The 18,098-nt window shown below is 33.8% G+C and overlaps 3 protein-coding genes across 3 annotated transcripts; 2 read left to right on the forward strand and 1 right to left on the reverse strand.

Moving 5' to 3' along the window:
- Nucleotides 1–6,148: 6,148 nt before the first annotated feature.
- On the forward strand, nucleotides 6,149–6,535 carry LOC131646468 (pentatricopeptide repeat-containing protein At2g15690, mitochondrial-like). The gene has a single exon (XM_058916498.1). It carries the CDS (start codon nucleotides 6,149–6,151, stop codon nucleotides 6,533–6,535), a length of 387 nt encoding a protein of 128 aa, XP_058772481.1.
- Nucleotides 6,536–6,900: 365 nt separating this feature from the next.
- On the reverse strand, nucleotides 6,901–8,417 carry LOC131610039 (AUGMIN subunit 4-like). Its single transcript, XM_058881900.1, has 4 exons — nucleotides 8,103–8,417; nucleotides 7,894–7,941; nucleotides 7,566–7,721; nucleotides 6,901–7,462 (listed from the first exon to the last, which is right to left on the reverse strand). Exons 1-3 carry the CDS (start codon nucleotides 8,229–8,231, stop codon nucleotides 7,614–7,616), a joined length of 285 nt encoding a protein of 94 aa, XP_058737883.1. The 5' UTR covers nucleotides 8,232–8,417; the 3' UTR covers nucleotides 6,901–7,462; nucleotides 7,566–7,613.
- A 938-nt stretch (nucleotides 8,418–9,355) lies between these two features.
- Nucleotides 9,356–10,310, forward strand: LOC131610048 (VQ motif-containing protein 8, chloroplastic-like). The gene has a single exon (XM_058881912.1). The coding sequence runs from the start codon at nucleotides 9,502–9,504 to the stop codon at nucleotides 10,075–10,077; it is 576 nt and encodes a 191-aa protein (XP_058737895.1). The 5' UTR covers nucleotides 9,356–9,501; the 3' UTR covers nucleotides 10,078–10,310.
- The last annotated feature ends 7,788 nt before the right edge of the window (nucleotides 10,311–18,098 follow it).

Genomic DNA, 18,098 nt, shown 5'->3' on the forward strand with positions numbered 1-18,098 from the left:
TCAAATCACCGTAGTGATAAAATACACTCACATATACCCTGCAACCTAAAGAACTAAAAAGGAATGTCACACTTTCAAATAAACAACTCATAAACAAGTGACAAGGGAAGACTACACTTCCAATAAAATAAACTTAGTCTTGCTTTCCAGCTTCAACTAAGAAAAAAACTTGATCTTGCTTAAAAGCTTTGATCAAGAACAACACTCAACTCTATGCTTAAAAGCTTAAAGAGTGAGGACAATACTCAACTCATTACCTAAAGGCTTTTGAGTGAGAACAAACAACTTGGGAAGTAATCAAGCAACATACAGTCTGCCACACAGTATCAAAAGATATGTGGGAGACTTGAAGCACAAGAGACTCTCAAAATAGCAGACCTAAGACTTCCCCTAATTTGTAATTTTTCAGCTGATTTTCCATTAGGTTAGGATTCTCTTTAAATAATGTTTAGGCAGTCCATAGGCTTTGCAACCTTTGCTCTAATCTTTACTTAATCCATAGGCTAGAAACTGCACTAAATCTGCAGAGCTCCCTTTTTGAATCTTGGAACAAATATTTAAGTTTTCTAATTAGTTCAATCAACCAATATTAGAAACTTTAATTGTGAAGTGATTTGATTCTAAATTTCTAGATTTAAATCTTCTTGACCTGTGAACATTATTGAGATATATTAAAAGAAATATCATAAAATCAAATTTAATCTGTCAAGATTTAAAACAACTTGTACTGATGTTCTGGTTCAGGATGTCATGACATATGTTAGAATATTTGTCTTTCATATAAGCTCGAATTTTGTTGTATTAGTATTAGTTAATATGTTACGACATCTTGCTCGACATATGTTAAGAACCATGTTTTTGAAAAATTATTGCCGACCCAAAATCATGGAACTAACAATTATTTAGTTATATTTAATTTCATTTATTTTAGTTGATAATATTTTTGTTTTAACAATGTTGGATTCATGAGTATTTTCCGACTATTGGTAAGAAAGTAGAGTCTAAGAGTGCGACAAGTGATAGTTGACTACCACGGGCGATGATATGGGTGTATAAGCAAAGGGGGGAAAGGACGATAAGGTTATGAGCTTATTGGACGACTTGAATTTCCTTGATATCATATGACATTCATTTGAGGGTCATATACATGATATAGCCTTTGATGTTATATGTTTGTACATGAGGGTTTTGAAATGGGGTGGCATAGTGGTTTCGTACTTGACATGTGTATACGTGAGTTTGGATTTAGGCATTATATACCACATCCACCTCTCTATTGCAACACACTTGATATTGATATTGAGTGGATTGGATACCATACCAGCGTGCTCGATGTGGTTCATTCAATAGGTCTAGCTTGCATCTCACACGATGTTGTGTGCATGGCCTCTTTGACGATATTTGAAAATTAGAGTATGTTTGGTCAACATGCTCATGATATGAAGCATCTTGATAAATATCATACTTCACTAGTTATTTCCTTTTCTTCTTAACTTCTAATTTGGTTTTTATTTACTAAGTTTGTGGGCACATTAAAGTCATGGTGGGGTAAGAAATTTCACACACTCTATTTTTTAATGCTCTTTTTCTTACAACATCTAATGATTTGAAGCCTCTCCACAATGCTTCTATTTTAGTTGACATGTGCACCTATTATCCATCATCCATGTCAACCTCTTAATGGACTTCCATGCTCAATTTCCCAGTGGATACGAACATCATATATAAGTATCAGATCACCACCTAGTTTTTATCTTCCTAAATCACAAGCACAAGGTAATCCACATGTTGTTCTAGGAGTACACTAATAGATTTGGGTGTTGGTAACCATATAATCATCCCTAAAGAACTCTTTAGCAATTCTTCTTAGAGAAACTATTGATACTGATCCATGCAGATTCCTATAAAATGAGCTAGTTTGTGCATGCTTAACCTCATAAAGTCTCTTTTGAAAAGAATCTCTAACGTTGCCTAATTGTAACTTCAAGTTGTTGTTCATAGCCTCCTAACATTCGCACAATTTACTATATTATTCTCCAACATTTACGTTAATTTTAAATGAGCAGACTCAATCATAAAATGAAAAAAATCAAATAAGGTAAACTACAAAAATAAAACTAAACTATTAAAAGCATGTACATGGTAGTTGTGGTGTTGCCAAAATGTAGCACTTGATTGATCCATGCTCCCACAAATATATGCCTATTAGGAATCCACTAAGTGTCTTTAACGTGTAACTAATGAATCCAACATAGTCAACGCAGGCTTGCTCAAGTTGTTGCAACTGTTGATGATACTCCGCCTCATCTCTAGCCCATACAATTTCCATCTATAGAGTGTCAATCGCCTCTTGCATATAATTCACAACATATTGTTTTCATCTTGCTTGAACATTTTTATTGATGTGATATCGATAAAGAAAATTGATCATACTTAGAAGCACAATTTCATTTGCTTTCATCAAAGCGAGATCTCTATCAGTCATAATCACTTGTGGTTTAGTCCATTCATTACTAAACAATTGTTTCATCTTACCAAGTACCCAACAAAAGTCTCCCTCTATTCTAATTCCATATAGGCTTATGCCACGAAAAAATGTCAACTCAATTGAAGTCATACCAACAATTTCAAACAAACATTGTCAGTGCATGTTTGTTTTGTATGTGATGTCCATAATCAATACATTAAGAAAATATACAACAAATTCACTGAATCTGGGTGCGTCAAAAAAATATCTCTCGCAACATTTGTGTCATCTCTTTTTCTACTCATGTAAACATAATTTGTATCACTCATCATCTTAAATATATGTTGTATCCCAGTTATATGACCTTTAGTCTCTTTTTGTAATTTACTCTTGTGTTTCTATATTTGTGTGATTTGAATAACATTCTTTGGATTCCTCTCTTGTAATGAATGCAGTATGTGTCTAAGTGGACCATGGCGTTTTGTCAAATCAACAACATGTTGTCTCTCATCTAAACTTAGAGGACCAACAAAAGAATGGCCTTCTAATTTATCAGGTAAATTGTGGTTGTGAACTTGAACAACTAAGAGTCTCACAGAGCCCCACATCAAATGAGATATAGCCTGAACAAATTTAGAGAATTTAGATTCTCTCTCATGCTATTTTGGTTCACTCTTCATCCTTTTTCTAATCCAATTATAGTTAATTGTCACATAAAGAAAAAATAAGAGGGCAAAAGAGAGGAAAAAATTACAGATCAATGGGTGATATTAATGCATGCACTAGTACAAAAATGTTAATTTACACCCGTTTTTTATTAAATTTACACCCATTATTTTTAATAAAAATCGGGTGTATATCCACAGGGTGAGAAATGTCTAACGAATTTACACCCGTTATTTTTAACAAAAATCGGGTGTAATTGGGCGTAATTACGTTTTTAATTACACCCTGTTTTAATAAAAATCGGGTGTAATTGGGCGTAATTACGTTTTTAATTACACCTTGTTTTAATAAAAATCGGGTGTAATTGGGCGTAATTACGTTTTAATTACACCCTGTTTTAATAAAAATCGGGTGTAAATGAGCTTAATTACGTTTAATTACACCCTGTTTTAATAAAAATCGGATGTAATTGGGCTTAATTACGTTTTAATTACACCCTATTTTAATAAAAATCGGGTGTAATTGAGCTTAATTATGTTTTAATTACACCCTATTTTAATAAAAATCGGGTGTAAATATATTCTTAATTACCCCTATTTTAGTAAAAATCGGGTGTAAATACGCCATTTATGAATGAACAATTATATCTATTTACACCCTATTTCATATACACTATTTAGTTATATTTCATTTTCAGTCATAATATTGCAAATACTATAAAATCATACACATAAAAATCATATTTTAACTAAGTCAAAATATTTTTAATATTAACCAAAAAGTATACAAAATCATGTGCAGTCATAATATTTCAAGTACTATAAAATCATACACATAAAAATTATATTTTAACTAAGTCATAACACTTTCTTCATATATAAGTTTTCTTCTTCTTCTTCTTCTTCTTCTTCTTCTTTGGCTTTTGTTTTGGCAACATTTCTATGTCCTTATCCTCTTCTTGCTAGATAGCTGCATCTTTTTCTACATAGTTCACAAAACCTGAAATGCATTGCAAATTTGCAATAATAAAAATCTTGAAAGATTAACACTTCACTTAGAATTAAGCTTATTATTTCTCACATAGTGAATGATGCAACAGAACTGCAACAATCACATAAAACATACTCAAAGTTCATTAATTCACTTCTCTTTTTTTCAAACCTTTTCAGAATTTACATTGTTAACCTTCTTTGAGAATGTGACTTGTCTGTTGGAATCAGTTGAACGAGATCAGTTGAATCAACAGCAAAAGAAGCTAAAAAAAACAAGACACCATATCAATATGATGTAAAACTAGTACCTGTTGAAGTACAATTCTCCATTGTAAACAATACCATATAAGTTACACTATATACATAAACTACAAAATGATAAAGGTTGAAAATATTGAACCGTTTGCTTTTTGTCTGCTATATCTAGATATTGTATGTGGTGAAAACTGGCATCAAGTACTGATTACGATAACAATAGCTCATAATGAAATTTTTATATAGGATGAATGAATCACAATCTTTAAGCACGCAGGAATATCATCTTTGACCTGAAACAATAGCTCATAATGTCAATGACTTAACTATGTAGATCTTTTCCATTTAACATATAGTTAAATAAGAAATCTGACATGAAAATTCATAAACTTAAACAAAATATTACACAAAACCACAATTTTCTCCAAGTATCTTGTTAGTCAAATATCACCTAAAAGTAGTGCATTAAGAAACACTATATATATGCAGGGCCAATAACCGTCCCATGTGACATAATGGCAGAAGGATTTGCCTGCAAAGTTTTATTAATGGCAGAAGGATTTGACATATTCAGCATCTAGCAACAGACATAAAAGAAGGCTGACGGATGAGAGTTTGTCCCTTCAGCCATTCAGACTTATCTAGAACAAGAGATGATGATTTGAAAATAGATGCTGAAGAAGAAGCCATAGTTTCACTCACTCACTATAATCTTATCTCCAACAACAACAACCTCTTACCACACAAAACATTCACTACTTTCTCGAGTATACTCTCTTTAATTGAAACTACTTTCTCGGGTATAATCTTATCTTCAAACTCAAATTATAGTTTAACAGAAATTTAACAGTATTTTACAATGTATCAGAGAGAAGCGAAAAAGATACAATGCAGCATGTGTGATGTCTAGAGCAAGAATCTATAATTGAACTTACGGCTTTTCTCCAAATTCCTCAATCCATGATTTCCTCTCATAATAGGGGATTTCGTATCGTCCATTTGCAAGACTTCAGAGATGCATACTTGGATCCAGGAACAGTATAACTGGTATTTCAACTTCAACAACACCATGACCCTCTGGGTCGTTTCGAACCCATTCACCTTCATACCTATGAGAAGAAAAAAAATGTGAATATTCGAGCCAAGAAAGAGTTGCATCTCAAAATTAACAATTGGAATAGAAACAGAATTCTAAACAAATATTAGGACGACATAATTTGATATATAAAGTTCCGTTGTAAGTTGAACAAAAGCTACAATATATTCAATGTTATATTTTTTTGAATTGAAATTAAGACTACGTTTGTATATGGCAAAACTAATGTAGCATGGCCGACCGGAATAGTGCGGACTACGTTTGTATATTGCAAAACTAATGGAGCATGGCAGACCGGAAAATAGTGTTCATTACCATGGCAAAACTAATCAATCGCTTCTCTAAACTTCACAAACCAAACTGCATCTTCTTCCACACCATTCTGCACCTATGCTCTTCACCCTCTCCCAAACGGAACCAACAACTCTCGTTCCACTCACAGAAAAACCCCACCTTTGCGTATCACTAATCCTTCCATCCAACCTAAATTGAACCATCACCCAAGCCTTAATCAACCTCAAAATGCAGACTTGCCGCGTTTGCTTCAAGAGGGTAACCTCAATCAAGTTTTGGAACTCATGGGTCAAGGTGTTTTTGCTGATTATAGTGTTTACATTTCCCTCTTGAAATTATGTGAGGATTCTAAGTCACTTGAGTTAGGGAAAAGGGTTCATGATTTCGTTAGAAGATCGAAATTTGGAGGGGAAGTTGAAGGAGTATGGAATTGTGCCAAGCAAAGAGCACTATTTGGGGGTTGTTAATGTTCTGGGATGTTCTGGTCAGTTGAGTGAAGCCAAGGAGTTCATTGAGAGGATGCCAATTGAAGTTGGAGTTGAGTTTTGGCAGGCTCTTGGAAATTTTGCAAGAGTTCATGGAGACTTAGAACTTGAAGATCGTGCTGAGGAATTGTTAACTGTTCTTGATCCTTCAAAAGCTGTTGCTGATAAAGTGGCTGCACCTCAGAGAAAGAAGCAGTCTGCAATTAACATGCTGGAGGAGAAGAATAGAGTGGCCGAATATCGGTGTAATACAAAATTGACAGGGTTAAGCAATTACTAGGAGGGTATTGTAACAAAAAAGTACCAATCTTGAAATGAATAATAAAACTTACTATCTTGAACATCAATTGGCATTGCAATTTTGTCAATGGCAGCGATAGCATCCTCTAAAGCTTTGTTATCTGCTGCAAATTACAAATTGTATCAGTTACTATACACAATTTTATACTATAAAAAAGAACCACTAATTACAACTGATATCTAGGTTTAAAAATCTTCCAAGATTTTTCCAAAACAAAAACAAAATCCAGCAGTAGAGGAAAAACATAATTTAAAAGAGAATATCTTAAAAAAGAAGTCACCTCTACAAGAGCAACAAAAGATGCCATCATCATGGCAAACGCTTCGCCTGCATCAAATGTATTAACAGATAAAGTGGTAGACACTAAGTAACAGGCATGGTTTTGCAGCTGAGTTAACGGTCAATCGGATGAACATTCTAAATCCGATAATGCAGTTAAGATACAGTTTGATTTCGGACAGTGGAAGGTTAGTAAATACAATGTAGGTGGCACACTTTTACCTATATCTCCAAAAGCTTTTGTGGCTCAAAACTTAAGAATCCTTCTGAATACTGAAAACTCTATCCTTTGAAGCTTTACTGTGTTGCCTATAGGGGCCGCCTGTGTTATTTACATCCAAACCAAACTCGTGTATACCATCAGTTTCACATCATTCCATATCAGAAATCAGAATCAGATACTTGTAAAGCATCTTCCATGTTTTTCTCAAATGCAGTTTCCTCTTGTCGTTCAAGCGGACCTTGAGGAGTTCCAAAAAGAGTGGAGAATATCTTCTTATGGCATTCATCACAGAAAAAGTAATAGGAGAAGTGACCCTCATTAGGAAGCTTGTGAGTTACAGCTTCTGGTAACACCCTTTCTATGTATTCCATCATTGATGGCGGGACCACCCTATCGTCCAATCCCTGATTGAGAATTCAAAAGGGAAATGTAAGATTCCTAAATTGCATTGAGTTGAACTCCAATTCAAAAAAATAAGTCGGAAATACTCAAAGAACATGTTCAAACCTGCCATATGTGTATACGACCGAAAGTTTGACCCACCGTACCAAGACCTCATTTCAATACTTCATCACACACTTCTTCCAAACAGAATAATTTCAATGAAAGTAAGTGTACAATTGGTTTAGATTGAAGTGACAGTGCAGATGGTTTAAATCCAATCTGTAACCCAAACAAAATATGCTTAAAGAAGTGAATGAACATGAATGAAGTTGTTGAAATGTTCTTGATGCAGTGGCCTATGTGAATTTAATTCATTATTTACATTACAATCAAACAAGGCATATGGTTTAAATCCAATCTGTAACCCAAACACAAGATAACATTCACATACCATGGCTTCGAGATATCGAAGTCGTTCCCTGCACATTTCCTCTCTAGCCTGCAAATCAAACAGCACATTTCAGTACCCACCAAACTTTTATTCAATTTATTGGACATTTAACAAAATGGGTCGAGTTTTTAATGATAAAATGAAGCACCCATTTTCCAATTATGTGAGGAAATTCAACAAACACATAGAGAGCATTGAGAGAGTATTACGAGTTGTAGATCGTTGTAGAGAGGCTTGGAGATGAGAGATCCATCGGGAGCCAAGCAGTGGCGCTCTAGCTGATCGACGACATGTGCTACATCGGCGGGGAGGTCTTGGCTGTGCAAACCCTTAACCATTGATCGAAACGGTGTCGTTTTTTGTTACACGATGGTGGTTGGTGGCTCCGAGTCGAAGATGAAGAGAATCAGACGGTGGTGGCGGTTCGGGTTGTGACGAGGTGATGGAATCAGAGGGTGGTGGTGTTTCGGGTTGGGAAGAATGATTCATGGTGGATGTGGAATTGAGGTTTGAAACATTTGGAGTTGACACGGTGAAAATTAAGAGCATAAAAATGGTGATTAGGGTTCAATGAAAGGAGGAAGAGAAATACAAATATTAACTTTTACTATTTTACAGAAATTAAATTTATTTTCCTTTTCCTATTTACGCCCGTTATTGAAAAAAAAAGGAGTAATAAACACTTGATTATAATATTTTTTTTTTAATTTACACCCATTTTTTAAAAATAGGGTGTCCATGATTACTTGTTAATACTAAAAATGAGACTTTATTTACAAATTTGCCATCTTATGTCTTATTTACACCCGTTTTTAGTATAATGGGTGTAAATTTATAAATTGTATTGTCATTTTTGCACTAGTGATGGCAAAAACATGGGAGAAAAGACATAGAATGATCCAAATTTTGTTTGAACATATGGTTATAAGTTAGAACAATCACCACCTTCAGTCGATTTTGTAAAATTATGTTAAATCGAATTACAATTCTAAAATTATAAAATATCATTAGAGTCTATCCAAAAATTATTAGACGTTTCTCGTGATATCGTCTATCATTTATATCCATACACCAAATCTAATAAAAGTGTGTCTGATGAGATGTGTTTAAAGTCTCACAAGTTCTTGTATTGAGTGAAATATAACTAGAACATTAGGATCAACCACAATTCCAAGACTCACCCTAGCTCCTTAAAAATCTTCTTCAGCACTTCAGTTGTTTTCTAATTTTGTGATAAATCAACATCTTTCATGTACGTTATAGTACGCATCTTCCAAGTAAATTCTATTTCAAGAAAAGTAACGAAGTAAAATTAATTAACTATTCGTAAAAAGTTTCAAAATCTCAAGCGGTCAAATCAAAAAACACAACTCATCAACTACATATTTTTCAATTTTTAAATAGATAGTTGTAGTTCAAGTGTCAACGGTCAGCATTGTTGGCCAAAAAGTTATGTGTCAATCTCAGCCTATATATGTTACCAACCATCTCTTCCCTATTCACCAAAAGTCTCTCCTTTATCTTTCTTCTTTTAGCAAACATCACCTTTCTTTTTCATACACACATCTTTCAATTTGTTGCAATTATATTGTGTTGCTGAACACCAAAATGAAACCTATTTCAAAATTGCATGGTTTTAATTATGATCAACAAAAGGTAAACATCAATGGTCCACGTCCTACTCCTTTGATGATTCGCAAGCCTAATTCATCACACAAACAGCAAAGGGTTCCCATCATCATATACACTCAATCACCAAAGATTATTCATACGAAAGCACAAGATTTCATGGCTCTTGTTCAAAGACTTACAGGCATGACAACTACCAATCAAGCACTGCCACGTCAGCAAGAAGTTTCTGAGAATTTTGATTCATCTTTGTCAGATGGATCAAACAACAATAGTATCAACTACAAACAGCTTGATGGTGATCATGAAACTACTTCAACAACTAGCTCAGTTGATAAGGGAGGTGTGAATAGCAATATTGATGATGAACAAAGCCCTAATAATATGATGAAATTTGCTGAGATGCCATTATTCACTCCAACTTCATATGATTTCTTTAGCCCAAACAATTCATCTCGACCGGTTTATAAATTTTCCGATTCTCCATATGGAATTTTGGGAAGTTTGATATCTCCTTCTGGATTGGGATTCATCCAAGATCTACCTGAATATTAGGTGCATATGCTTGTTCATGTTGTGTGCTATATATTGGGCTGCAGATCTCTTATTATTAGTAATTTTTGCATATTTAAATTTGTAAAGTTTGTTGTATTATGGACATAAGAAATTATCATGAAGTACTAGGAGATTTTATTCATTCTTTCTAAACATAGGAATAATCAGAACAAGATTACTTGTTAATCATTTGGAATTTGTTACCCTAATTAATTTCATTTCCCTTACTTATTCTGTTTATTTCCATGTTAATTTTTTTCTCCTCATACAATAATATATATATATATATATATATATATATATATATATATATATATATATATATATATATATATATATATATATATATATATATATATATATATATATATATATATATATATATATATATATATATATATATATATATATATATATATATATAAAGCTTCTTCCCTCTTACCAACCCCTAAACCAGATAGTGGTAAAAGAAAGAAGGAATATATTATGAAACCAAACCTACCATAAAAATGGAACAATGCATTCAAGCAATTAGTTAGTCAACGCTAAAAAAAATGTGACAAGTTTCACAGATCAGTGTCTGGTTTTGGTGTTTTTGTCAACTTGTTATTATCTGATTATGGAATCTTTTTGATGAAGAGATGTACCTACAATACAAGAGCAAAAGTCAACTTCTTGCTTATATGATACCATTTTTATAACTACAACTTTGAAATATTTTATCTTTGAATTACTAATATTTAACATTTGGTTGAAGTTTCAATTGTCAATTGATTATATAGCACACCACCGGCAAGACCTCCATTTGGAGTATATATTAAAGCTTACGTTTCATAAAAAAATTAGTCAATAAAAAAAAAGTTTTTAAAACGTATGGTTATGGTTAGATGAACATGCTAATCGATCTTTTCCTCATACATTTATTCTAATTTTCGCAGTGAAACCAGAGTTGACCAAATATATAGAGCTTGTTGCAATGGTTTTGAGAGATTTCAATGAGGTGGAGAGGGAATTAATTTAGAAGGTTAACACTCCAACATTTAAGTTAATATAAGAATGAAAAGTAGGTGTATGAATGAGAATGAATTTAAATATATGAGAAATGACGCGCTTTCCTTTTTAAATGGGAGCGATTAACAATAGAAAGTGTTAATAACAATCAGCCACCGTCAGATTGATCTGGACGGCTAACAAAATTCTCGTGCATAAAATTGTCTGCTCATAGGGAAAAAGGAGATTATTTGTTCTGTGTTTTGCCCCTCTTATTTAGTTATTAGGCCTTGTGGACTGCCCGAAACAATTGTCCAATAAATCCATGTTTCTACTCTATAGGACGAGGTTTGTAATACATTCCTTTGTTCAACCTCTGGATCCGAGGATGTAACAACCTTTGATGGGACGTCATCGTCCTTGGTAACAGGTGCATCAAATGTCTTTCTTGTAATGGATAATGTTTCGCTGGTAGCAAATGATGTGTGTCCTTAATCTAGTCAATGATGGTGTTTCCTCTTTCTTAGAACACTCAAGTGTTTTGAACCGTTTTTCAAAGAGATCTCAATCATTGGTAGCGCGTAGGAATCATACAATCCTTGGTGGATGGATAAGGTATAAAATGCTTCTAAAGCACCATTTTGGCCTTTTTCTGCCATTTGTGACCTGCAAGAGAGTCCTTTATTCTTCCTTTGTCATTTTCTTCGTGAGCGTATTTGTTTGACATTTGATAAAGTCTAATATGATTTCGTTTATTGATAGAAGTCATACATGTTTGATTAATCTTCCATCTTCTTTGAGATAAAGTTCATCATTATCTTTTGCTTCTGCTCCCTTTCCTAGGGTTTATAGAATAACGAACATTTGATTTCTTACTTTATTTGCAGTTATTAATTTCTTCTGAGGGTATTAGTGTCTGAACTTGCTTGCTTATTGTTAGCCTGAAAATCTAGCTAAATGATTCAACAAAAAAGGAGGGTAACCACATTCAAAAGATATCTAAGTATGAAGAGACTAAACCTTCGATACAATAGTCACGTCAACCAAAATGGTTCGACTAACTTGTTAGTCTTAGTTTTAGAAGAGCCTCAGGAACAAATTCATAAGATTATAATCACTCTATCTTCAAAACATGTCCAGAATCTTGAAAAGGCTCACATGAATCAAATCTTCGATTAATGGTCAAATTCGACACGTTCATCATATGATGTGTACTTAGCGTATTTTCTAGTCTAAGACCAATGAAACTAAGGATGTCCCGACAATGCTATATAAGTTAATTATAAACTCTCGACAGAGGCAGTTACACTACTACAAAAAGCGCTTCTAACGTCGGACCCAAAATGCATTTTACCTCGGCAAAAGAATCGAGGTAACGAAGGACGTCATGAAAAGTAATAACTTAACACCTCGGTTTTTAAAACACCAAGGTAAAGGTTTATTATGGCATGAGTTCGAACCACAGTTTCTGCACTTTTATTATTTACTAAAACTAGCGCCTTTTTAATCTCGGTTTATTTTAATAATGGAGGAGAGATAATAAAATATTCACACATAATCTCCACCATTCATTTTAAAATCTAATGGTTCTGATTCATTCTCACATTCTCATATAAAGAAGACATTCTCATATGATATGCCCTATATATATATATATATATATATATATATATATATATATATATATATATATATATATATATATATATATAGGGCATATAGGGGTGTTCATTGGTTCGGGCAAATCGGAACCAAACCGGAATCCAAACCAAACATAGTGTTTGGTTCGGACATTTTTTTAGTTCGGGCAAAAACCGAACCAAACCAATGAAACCCGATGTTAATTGGTCCGGGCATCGGATTTTCAAAACTCTACCCGCGGACCCGTCTACCCGAACCAACCATAACTCATTTGTATAATTTATATCATAATTATCATAGAAACTAATATAAAGTATTCAACTTCAAGAAGAAAAAATGAAATTACATTTGTGACATTCACAATCTATATGGAGAAACGAAAAAATTAGGAATTTTATATTATTATTGAAATTTAGTTGATGTAAATTAGATATTTTTAAAAAATATTTGTGCACATTTGTTTATAGTGTATCCAATCAATCCAACCCAAACCAATCCGTTGTTTTTCGGTTTGGTTCGGTTTGGGCTTTATCCCAAAAATGTGCAAATCCAATCCAAACCAATCCATATATTTTTGATCGGTTCGGACATCGGATTCTCTCAAAACCGAACCAAACCGGCCCGCGAACACCCCTATATATATATATGGCGCGCCTTGGAATAAAACTTCAATTTTTTTGGATGACATGGAAGCTTTGTCAGGAAAAGCGTTATTTGTAATAGTGTTAGGAGGTTTAAAGGCAGTTATTAACGTGATAAATGGTTTGCAGCAGTTTTAAACAGTGAAGACGCGTGGAAGCAAATAAGGTGGTTGAATCCCATGTAAGGGTATAAGTGCCGATTCCTATAGAAATAACAGTTTTTGACTGTTATCATTATAGTTGTATATAATGCAGGCTCATACATGTAATTGAGGTCACAAAATTCATCAATTACTCTCTATAGAACTAAAGTATATGAGTTACAGAGAGAAATAGTTTGTGAGAAATATATGAGTCTGCGTCCTCTTGCTTATTTCTTTAAGTCTTTTGTATTCAAAGTAATTACTTTAATGACATTTATCACGTTTTTTATCAATTATCTTTATCCAAAACTTATTGTATTTCGAATTCACGTTCAAGTTATACACATTCAAACATTCAAGTCTAAATCACTAACACTTTTCATTGTATTTTTCTACATAAATTTTCCTTGAGATTTTTCGAGTTAATCTCTTATGTGAACCAAACTCGTGATTGTTTGCTAAAAATACCAATAAACAAATCGGCACTCCCAATGAGACCCTTCTGTGAAAAAAAATTTCTTCAGAAAAGTATCAAGTCTGTTAATTGTTTATATTGTTCTTCACACATGAAATGCCTTCATTTGTTGAGTATGTATGCGTTTGAGGAGTGGTAAGACTCTTAATGAAATGGCTCTTATGACATTAAAGAATCCTCCTCCTTAGAACAATCCTCTGAATGCTCCAAATGTAGAAGAACAATCAAACAATATGACGATTGGCAATGCAGGAACTTCAACATTTGATGGAGAAATGCCAATTACTATAAGCTAGATATCAGTTTCGACGATATCACCAAAATTAGGGGTTGCACCACCACAAGGAACAAGTGTTCCAGCTACTCCCAGGGTCACACAACCAATAATAGGATACCATAACCCTTCTTTTACCTTAAGTTTAACATTACCTCCAGGTAATAGGGAATATCCTTAAGGTCGCCAATAGAGATGATGGCAGACCTACAATTTAGTGCATGTATGTATGCAGATAATGCAATGGCTATAAGAAATCCTAGTTGAATGGCATAACCACAAGGAGGGATATGATACACCCTTCAAGTTATGTCATCTTTAACTACTAGTTCCCTCTTGTATATGAGATAACATATGGATGAAAGTAACCATGATATGGTGAATATGCTTACACAACAAATTGACGCTATGTTCAATCCTTTGATTCAAAACATAAACCACAATTATCAACAATTGGCTCACCACATGGGTCAAATTGCATATTTCTTAGGTGTTCCCTAAGCGCCTATTCGACCAATCCCTCAAATTCAAATGTTGGGCCTATTCAAAATTTAGAAGTCTCAAATAATGTAGGGATCATTAATAACCAAGGGAACATGAAAAGGACCCCTCATAAGCATGTGATGATTCTCCAACTGTTAGAACAAGATTTGTTCTGATCAATTATCTTAGTTTTGATGATAACAATAATATGAATTTTGCTTAAGATAATATGGTACTCTAATCCAATGCAATTTCCCTTTCAGGAAATATATAAAGAGTACGCATAATTCAGCGCTCAGAAGCTTTGTCTCAAGGGTTCAGCATGCAACATCAGAACATGGTCTGGCAAGACATCAGAAGATGGTCGAAGCAGAATCAGAACATGGGTCTATGGAAGCATCAGAAGAACATGAGAACAGAAGCACTGAAGTTCTGATGGTATCACGCTCAGAAGCACTTCAAGGTCAGAAGATCAGAAGATGCTATGCACCAAGCTGTTTGACTCTGATGATATTCAAACGTTGTATTCACAAACATCAGATCAGAAGGAAGTACAAGTGGCAAGCTACGCTGACTGACAAAAGGAACGTTAAAAGCTATTCTAGGCTACGTCAGTAGACACAGCGTGAACAAGGCTCGAGGTAGTTGACAAAAGCGTATAACATTAAATGCGATGCTGTACGGAACACGCAAAGCATTAAATGCAATCAACGGTCATCTTCTCCAACGCCTATAAATATGAAGTTCTGATGAGAAGCAAGGTTAACGATTCTGCACCAAAAACAACTCAAATAAACTTGCTCAAACGCTGTTCAAATCAAAACTCAGAATCTTCATCTTCATCAAAGCTCACTACATTGCTGTTGTAATATATTAGTGAGATTAAGCTTAAACGTTAAGAGAAATATCACAGTTTGTGATTATCGCTTTCAAGAAGCAATTGTAATACTCTTAGAATTGATTACATTAAGTTGTAAGGAACTAGAGTGATCGTGTGGATCAGAATACTCTAGGAAGTCTTAGAAGTTATCTAAGCAGGTTGTAACTAGAGTGATCGTGTGGATCAGTAGACTCTAGAAAAGTCTTAGAGGGTATCTAAGCAGTTGTTCCTGGAGTGATCAGTGTGTGATCAGAAGACTCTGGAAGACTTAGTTGCTGACTAAGTGGAGAACCATTGTAATCCGTGCGATTAGTGGATTAAATCCTCAGTTGAGGTAAATCATCTCTGCGGGGGTGGACTGGAGTAGTTTAGTTAACAACGAACCAGGATAAAAATAACTGTGCAATTTATTTTTATCTGTCAAGTTTTTAAATCTACACTTATTCAAACCCCCCCTTTCTAAGTGTTTCTCTATCCTTCATCCAACTACTCGTGCCGATTTAGTTCTCTCGACGCATTAAAGCATGTTAGGACAGTCGACCATGTCTGTATCCTTGTTGTTCGTCAGTCATTTTTCTATAATCAAATAAGAAAAGGCATATGATAATATAAGAAGCGAAAATAATGTATAAGTAAAAAAAATAAGATACATAATGACAAACAAAGAAATTCAGATTTTGTTATCCGTACTGAGGGTTTGGATTTTGAAATCCGAATTACATGCAGAAATAAGATCAAATATCAACCCTAACCCTAAAATGTCCAGTATTCATACCAAATTTAAGTAGGAATTGCATTTATATTGGATGTAACTTAATGTAACTTAACTATAATCTATTAAGCTATTAAGTAGTTGCACGCATCAAGAATCAGAAAAAAAAGAGTATAAGAAACTTACCTAATGTGTGAGATGAATGTGATTAGTTCGGATGAAAATGAGAAGAAGTTGAAGAAGTGCTTGGTTTGAATAAGAAAAAGTAGATATTGAGGGCAAGGTTGAAAATATGCTAGATTTGGATGAATGAGAACTCTATTATGATCTTGAGAGAAGTTGGTTTCAAATGTAATGGAACGGGGAGAGAAAGATTGTCCGCGCAAACTTAAATGAATGTGTTCAGATTTCAATCTCCGGATTATAATCTCCAAACTTACTTTTTATTTGTATTTGACTTGGTTCTAAAATTCGAGTTTGTGTTGATCATGGTAAATTCAGATTTCAATCTCCAGACTTTATTTTTTAATTGTATTTCGCGTGGTTTAGAGATTGACTTTGCTATGTTTAGGGTGCGTTCGAATTCCAATTTTTAAAAATTCTAAAAATATTTTCGAAAATTTTCCAAAGTGAATAAGTAATGTATAAGGTGCTCTCCAACTCTAATTCCACTAACCTAAAGAACTTCAATTACTTCCCTTGACATCATTACGACTGCACAACCATTTGGAATCCACATTTCCTCACATACCATTTTCAAGAGTTTTAAAAGAAATTTTTTGAAATCAGACCCTCTCCTTCTATTATTTCTCTCCATTTATCTCCTTCACAAGTTTGTCTCTATTTCTCTAACATTTTCTCTCTCTTCTTTTTATATATTATTTTTTATTATTATTACACTTGTTTTGGTTGATGAAAAGGGATGTATGGGTGGAGATGATCCAAAGTCAATTTTTTTGGATGTTTATTAAAAGCTCTTTATCTTTCCTTTTTATTTTTAAGTTTTGTAATTTTTCAACAAAGCATAAATCTTCTATTCTCTTCTTCTTTTTGCAATTTTGAATTTGAGTAAAATAAAAAAAACTTGTTAATAAAGATTGTCTACACCGCTTGATTTATCTAAAACGAGTCCGGTTCATTGGTTTTTCAGTTATGGACGCTTTATTTGATTTTTTATCAGTTTTGACTAGGCATGACAACAGGGCAGGTTGGGGACGATTTTTACCTCCCCCAAATCCAAACCCGAATGCCCAAACAATCCTTGTTCCCCGCCTCAAACCCAAATGAGGATGGATAATTAAAACCCAACATGTCCCAAACGGGTTCAGCTATCCCCTCCCCGCCACCATCCATTCACTAAAATCAACTTTTTAAATAGAAATTTAATTTTTTACAAAATTAAATTACATTATAAATAATAAAATAAAACAATCTCAAAATATTCCATACATACATTTCAAATACTTTAAATAATAAATACAAATCAAATTATCAAAATATTAGCCACAAATTTAATAATATAAATTATCAAATATAAATAATAATATAATGAAATAAACGGGGCGGGTTCGGGGTGGGTACTAGTGTCTCCATTATCCGACTCATCCCCATATATTTTGTAATCGAGGAAATCCCAAACCCGAACTCAAACCCAATCAAGCGGGTTTTCCCCGTCAACTTCGGAGCGGATTCGGATGGGTACCCACGAGGGCGGGTTTTGTTGCCATGCTTAGTTTTGGAGGATTTAATATGTCACCCCTAAAATTATACATGGCACCCCCT

Source organism: Vicia villosa, linkage group LG1 (genome assembly GCF_029867415.1).
Source record: "Vicia villosa cultivar HV-30 ecotype Madison, WI linkage group LG1, Vvil1.0, whole genome shotgun sequence".
In the NCBI taxonomy this organism is placed as follows: Eukaryota; Viridiplantae; Streptophyta; class Magnoliopsida; order Fabales; family Fabaceae; genus Vicia; species Vicia villosa.

Excerpts from the sequence above, each read along its gene's own strand:
- LOC131646468 (XM_058916498.1), top strand. The coding sequence starts at position 6,149 with ATGATTTCGTTAGAAGATCGAAATTTGGAGGGGAAGTTGAAGGAGTAT.
- LOC131610039 (XM_058881900.1), bottom strand. The coding sequence starts at position 8,231 with ATGGTTAAGGGTTTGCACAGCCAAGACCTCCCCGCCGATGTAGCACAT. Across the intron at positions 7,942-8,102 it reads TCTACAACGATCTACAACTC|GCTAGAGAGGAAATGTGCAG; the intron begins GTAATACTCTCT and ends TTTGATTTGCAG. Across the intron at positions 7,722-7,893 it reads TTCGATATCTCGAAGCCATG|ATTGGATTTAAACCATCTGC; the intron begins GTATGTGAATGT and ends TTTGGGTTACAG.
- LOC131610048 (XM_058881912.1), top strand. The coding sequence starts at position 9,502 with ATGAAACCTATTTCAAAATTGCATGGTTTTAATTATGATCAACAAAAG.